The sequence below is a fragment of the Palaemon carinicauda genome, chromosome 42 (assembly GCF_036898095.1).
Source record: "Palaemon carinicauda isolate YSFRI2023 chromosome 42, ASM3689809v2, whole genome shotgun sequence".
NCBI classification, from domain to species: Eukaryota; Metazoa; Arthropoda; class Malacostraca; order Decapoda; family Palaemonidae; genus Palaemon; species Palaemon carinicauda.
In genome coordinates, this window is record NC_090766.1 from 3539787 (window position 1) to 3546965 (window position 7179).

General features: G+C 35.3%; 1 protein-coding gene and 1 pseudogene across 1 annotated transcript; both read right to left on the reverse strand.

Annotated features, from left to right (window-relative positions):
- Positions 1-275: 275 nt before the first annotated feature.
- Positions 276-3567, reverse strand: LOC137632826 (uncharacterized). The gene is made up of 3 exons (XM_068364922.1): positions 3294-3567; positions 988-1621; positions 276-678 (listed from the first exon to the last, which is right to left on the reverse strand). Exons 2-3 carry the CDS (start codon positions 1469-1471, stop codon positions 614-616), a joined length of 549 nt encoding a protein of 182 aa, XP_068221023.1. The 5' UTR covers positions 1472-1621; positions 3294-3567; the 3' UTR covers positions 276-613.
- Positions 3568-4532: 965 nt separating this feature from the next.
- Positions 4533-4595, reverse strand: LOC137633362 (U6 spliceosomal RNA; annotated as a pseudogene).
- Positions 4596-7179: the final 2584 nt, after the last annotated feature.

Here is a 7179-nt window from a genome sequence, read left to right on the forward strand (position 1 = left end):
ATTAACTAAATAGCAATAATGTTTAAGTAATAAAATCTATTAATATCTAAAAATAGAAATAGCAATAGCTAATAATAGTACTTTACAGTCCTAAATTCTAGAATAGTATTGTATTTACCTTCTTGGTGGAATCCATCTTCAGTATGTTCCCAAAGACAGACGTTATACTGGCCTTGACCTCATCTAGCCTCGTGATGACATCGTTTGAGAACACCTTCAGTAGCCAGCCCGCGCGAGGAAGTTCAGGCATGGCAGGGGGGTCCGTGGGCTTCGGCACAACGAGAGAGTTCTTGGCAGCGGCACCCATGATGGTAACACAGTCGGTCATGTAGCTATTGACCCTCACATGCCATGCCACAGTGTGCTCCTCCACCAGCTTCTTGCGTATCTGGGTGACGCTGTTCCCTAGTCCACGCTGCCGCATTAGTATTGCCACCCGCAGGTCGCAGGCATAGCGGTAAGTCAAGAGAACAGGGAACCGGCCACGGTGTCCCACGTCCAATTGGCAAGTGATGGCGCCACTCCAACTGATCAATTTGCCCTTGCACCGACCACACTCCAGATATTCAGCAGCCAAGTTGTAATAGCCATCAATATCCAGAACTTGGCGTACTCAGGGGTAGATCCCGGCTGTCACCAGGGCTTCATCATCAATATCGTCATTTGGACTTGCCGTTGCTAGAAAAAGATGATAAATAATGCATAACAATTTTATGTTAAGTAATAACTGATAACATGAGTGATTTCTCGGCACAGTACAATATATGGGATTTTCAACGAAAAATTACTTTTCGTGTACTTAATTAAATACTGTATTAATATATACAGTATTTAGCATTCAGACATGGAAAATTTGGAATTTAATATTCTACATGCTGTACATTTACTTTAAGAACAAAAACTTCTATATAAAAATCATGGGCAATAATTGATAACTTATGAGTGTTCTGCACTGTCAGCCAACATATTGTCGTCACCATACCTTACCTGGACACTTCGCCTTTGTTGGTGTACCCTTCATCTTCTTGGTTTTGCCCTTCGTACTGGGGGACGAGAGAGTCTCGCCCACCAGTAGCGAGGACTCCCCAGGTGCCGATGGATTGACATCGTCAATGCGCTTCCTCTTCCCAGACGATGGTTGGGCGCTGTCAGATGGTTTCTTGCTACTGAGTGATGGTTGGACAGTAGTCTTTTTCTGACGGGAAACTCTCTCTTTCTCCTTTAACGCGACAGCCTCCTTGCCTTCATCAAAGGACAACATGTATTCCCTGAAGGAAAACTTGTTCTGGCTAAGAGGCGCATTTGCTTTCACCTCCGACCGCATGCAGTCTACTATCCAGGCAGCATAACCTAAGCCATTTTCTATCATCCACTTGAACGTCTGATCCCTGTAGATGCCAAACTGTAGCCGGTAGTGCCCCAACACAGTGATACGGTCGTTGACGTTACCCCCCAACTTTACGGACCGCATCAACTGCGTTCTTCTCTACAGTTTCGGCAGGCAGACAAGCTGGAGTAGAGCCCTGATTATTTTTGGCAGACACACGTCGAGCCTCTAAACTGTACCTCAACACCAGGGTACCATTACCCATCCTTTGGAAAGTAGGTTTGGCATCCATATCTGCAAGGAAATAGTAGTTTTAGAATACAGCAATAACTGCTTAGTGGAAAATGAATTAATTTTAGTGCAGGTTGTGATGAACATGTCACCTTTCAAGCCCAATTTCTCTAATTCAAACGATAATCTTTTTCCCATTCAAACATGAAAAATTATGCAATTTAATAGCCAACAAGATAGAAAATTTATTCATGGTGTACCTTTTTGAATTATGATCAACTTTTTTCACAGTCAAACATGAAAAGTTATGGAATATAATAGCATACAAGATAGAAAACTTATTAGTGCTAATGCAAAAACTTTGAAAATACAATCTTGTTGGCATTCAAGCCCAATTTCTCAAAAACTAAACTTATAAAAAAATTTCTACTACTGTACAAATTTAAACGATAATTTTTTCCCATTCAAACATGAAAAATTATGCAATTTAATAGCCAACAAGATAGAAAAGTCATTCATGCTGTACCTTTTGGAATTATGATCAATTTTTTTCACAGTCAAACATGAAAAGTTATGGAATATAATAGCATACAAGATAGAAAAATAATAGTACATTTTGAATGATGATAATTGTTTTTTTTCATTCAAACAAGAAAAGTTATGGAATTTAATACCCTACATGATACAAAAATTACTACTACTGTAACCTTTTTGAATGGTGAACAATTTTCTCACATTCAAACTTGAAAAGTTATGGAAGTTAATACTCTACAAGATAGAAAAATTGCTATTACTGTTATTGTGTCCACTATTTTTCTTTATTGTCAATGCAAATTTTTCATTCTAACATATACAGTCAAAGAATCCAATACACTAGAAGTTGGACTTTCAATATTAAAATAAGAAAACGTTCTATATAAATATCATTCGGTTTTGACATTGATTCCATTGTTTATATAATAATTTTTATCCGGCATTCTCAAATATTTTAGGCTGCCACAGAACCACTTGATTAAAGATTCGTGTAATATTTAAATAATACAAATCTCGTGATAAATATTACGCTTTAGCCTCCCACAAATTGGTGTAAAACCTCTCTGAGGCTACAGTCAGTATATACTTACTTTTCGAAAACACCAAAACCTCCTATTGTATACAATAATGGCTGCCAAACGATCGTCTTCAACGGGTTAAATGCCTGGTGAATTAACTTTCGAAATACCGGTTACCAAGCTAATGATAGTTACCTAAATTATAATTTATAACACTTGGCTGCTTACAGCACACGTCATTATTTCATGTTGTTCGCCAATAACAGCCATTTCATTGATAAAATCTCCAATTTTTGTCCGACAATGTACAATGTTTTTATGCTGCCACACCACCATTTGATCAAAGATTCGTGTAATTAACACTTAAATTATAAGCTTTTCTTTTTAATTATTCACACACATTTAAAACGCGTTTTGGCCTCCCACAAATTGGTATGAAATCCCACCGAGGCTACAGAGTCAGTCTACTTATTTTTCGAATAAAAGCACCGAAACATATCGTAAACAACAATGGCTCCCAATCGCTTGGCTTCAACGGCTGAAGTCCCTCTTAATTAACTTTCGAAATGCCGAGTACCTAGGCAATGACAGTTATCTAAATTACACTTTGTAACACTTGGTTGTTTACAGCACCCGTCATTTTTTTTAAAAAACAGTAATTGTATTAAGAAAAAAGCACTTACCGTCCAAAATAAGTTTGCGTTCTGGAACTCACACGCGTTCGTTATCACTTATCAGCATTGGTTCAGGTTCAGGTTCCGGGGTGAGGCATAGCCTTTACAACGGCGCCTCTAACGCTTATCTTCTTGTACTGCTTTGTCTTTTCTTCCACATTATGTTTAATACTTCTTTTTTCTTTTCTATATTTGTTTCACTCAATAAAAATAATCCTACTATTTTCTTAGGGTCTTCCTCGTATGGTTGTTGTAGCTCAATTACTTCATTCCTTTCTTTTCTATATTCCTGGCAAAATAACATAAAATGTATCAAATCTTCCTCCTCATTTTCACAAAAATTACAGTTTATATTCCCTCCATTGTGTCTATTTACAATATTTAGTTTTAACGTATTCTTGCTCTAAAAAATATCACTGAAGCAAATGTATTGTCATAAATTAACTCTTCTTTGATTTCTTTCTTCCACGTTCTATATATTTCTAGGCTCACTTTACTTTCTATTTCTTCTTTCCACTTTTCAGTATCCCACTTTCTGGTTTCCGATTTTATTTCTGCCTTGTTCATTCTTCTTATTTGTCTTATACCTAAACTTAATTCTTTCAAATACTTTGCAGGTTGTTTCCACCATCTTCCTTCTTTTTCTTGAATATCCTGGATGATTATTTTCAGTATTTCCTTCTTTCCATTCAGGGTACGAAGGAAATACTGAAAATAATCATCCAGGATATTCAAGAAAAAGAAGGAAGATGGTGGAAACAACCTGCAAAGTATTTGAAAGAATTAAGTTTAGGTATAAGACAAATAAGAAGAATGAACAAGGCAGAAATAAAATCGGAAACCAGAAAGTGGGATACTGAAAAGTGGAAAGAAGAAATAGAAAGTAAAGTGAGCCTAGAAATATATGGTTTGTTTGTTTACATTGGGCGCCTTTGTATGATCCCGTTTTCTATCCTCCAACGTACTACAGCAGCGCATCCACACTTAACCTATAATTTAATTTTTTTTTTATAAGAAAAACATTGATTGTTGCATTATTATTTTACGATACATAATAGAATAATTTAATCATTAATAATTTATATGAATACACGCCAATAGTCTTTGAAAAATTTCACGAGATTTGTGTATGTCGCCGTCGGAGCTGCAATTCCCAGTTTCGAAATGTACATTTTGCAGTGTGCGCTGGAAAAACTGCGAACATTTGCGCTGATTCAACAGAGAAGATCCGTTGATAACTATTTATTCGGGGTCATGCTAATCTTCTCTGTATCGTTCCAATTTTAGTATATGTACTGCCGAAGCAAGTACAAAGTTTGGCGAGGAGTTATCCCAGCACATGATTCACAAAAAGAGCAATTGCAACTGCATGTGCTAGTGCAAGAATGTTGATCTCATAGAATGTATTTGACTTGGGAAGAGAATACATTTTCGAGTAATTTCAAGTAATTTAGACAAGAGCTTGATTCCAAAACTAAAATATATCGCTGGGAATTGCAATGTTCAACTTGAGCGGTTCGACTCACGATCTATGCTTAGAATTTTTGAAATTCAGATTACTGCATTTTTAGCTTGGAAAATGTCTATAACTTGTGTTTCAAATGGTATATTTAATAAAAAAAAAAACATTTATTTTATTGATAAAACATCTATTTCTTATCTTTACGTAAGCGCATCTAGTCCTTTACGCAACGCTTCGTAACCAGCGTTCGTAATTATTCACATTTTACCTTCAAAAGTTTTAGGAATATATATATCTATACTAGTTTCTCCTTAACAATTCTCTCTAAATAAAGAATTTAAGTTTTCTATGTTTATCGATAGTTTTATAAGGAAAACTATTGTATTCTGTAAAATTCAGATAGTGGTAATCGGGAATTTTGGGTGGGACAAAATGAAAACCACTGAATTACGGAAGATAATAATATCAAAAACCAATAAGAAAACTAACAGAAAAAAATATGTGTTTTTTATGCAAAAATAAGAGAGTTGAACACCAACAGACTAACTATAGATACACTATCACTAGATGCCGAGTGACCCATGCTGACCAGTGGTAAGAAATTAATTCGTCAAGATCGACGCCATGTTGGAAAGTTCCCGGGTGTGTGTGGTAGCTGGGATAGTGTTCAATGTAAACATACATCTATATGCATATCTATCTATCTATCTATATATATATATATATATATGCTATATACACACATCAATATTGCTATATATATGAATATATAAATATACACGCTACCTAGATATTTGTGTATATATATATATATATATATACTGTATATGTATAAATATATATATTTATATACATATATATATATATATATATATGTATATACATATATATATAGAGGCTATATACACACATTTATATTGCTATATATATGAATATATAAATATACACGCTACCTAGATATATATATATATATATATATGTATGTATATGTATATATATATATATATATATACATATATGTATTTATATATATATATATATATATATACATATATATGCATATATAAATTTACAACACTCTTCCGTAGTTCCGATCGTATGAAATGATATTTTACATTAACACGTTTGAACCTCTTATGTTGTACATGATTACTAGCAAGCGCAAGAAACCTTGATGGTCACAATATAGAGTAACTTTACTGAAGAAAACAGTTGCCATTATACTATTCAACAAGTATAGCAATAGCAGCTTCTTGCACTGATTCTGTTATGGTGTATATAACCATAACTTTTCTTCTTTCATGCCGTTATCCCTACATTAACCCTTTTATCCCCAATGGACGTACTGGTACGTTTCACAAAACACATCTCTTTACCCCCCATGGACGTACTGATACGTGCTTGCAAAAAACTGCTATTTACATTTTTTTTTTTTGCATATTTTTGATAACTTGTGAATCTTCAGGCATTTTTCAAAAGAATGAGACCAACCTGACCTCTCTATGACGAAAATTAAGGCTGTTAGAGCAATTAGAAAAATATATATTGCAAAATGTGCTTGAAAAAAAAAATGTCCTGGGGGTTAAGGATTGGAAAGTTCCAAATAGCCTGGGGGTGAAAGGGTTAAGGGGTCGGTTGCCTGATCTATCTATTTACCAAGGCACTTCACCCAGTTTTGGGGCGTATCGTACATCAAACAAAGAAGCAAAAGGGGATCCTTCCTCTCTCCGCTCCTCCAAACCTGATGAGGGATTCAGCCGAGGTGGCCTCATGCGCCTTAATATCATCACGCATAGTCAATAATTTAGCGCAGCGATTTCACGATCGCATGCCCTTGCTGTCATCGATCGCAGTTATTAGCGGTGGGCCTAACCCTTGACTAAATAGTCCAACTGCAAGGGAGCAGTTTCCACAGTTATTGACAGTGGGCTCAGCCTTTTGCTGCAAAAGCAAAACTGCAAGGCAACAGCTGTCCTTTTAGTCGCTTTCTACAACACACAGGACATATGGCGGTAATATTCTTACACTCCTACCACATGACAGCATAAATAAACATAACTCTAGAGATTTTTAATGAATATACATACTTAGAACAGACAGTAACTGTTTTCCAAGGACACAAGACAAAAATTAAAAGAAGGATAAGCATGGGATGGAGAGCTTTTAGAAAAACCATGAGATTATGAAAATTAAAATACCACTTTCTCTAAAAATAAAAGTATTTAATCAGGTGGTCTTACCAGCATTAACTTATGCATCAGAAAATTACTTAAAAGTCTTAAAACACTAGTTAACTAAATGGATACATTTTGAACTGCCTACTTCCTCAGTACCATAACTCGATTACAACTTTAAAGGGGACTTGGAAACAGATATGCTTTCTTACCATTTACAGTGTAAATTATCATTGAGCCTAAATGAACCGCTAAAAGA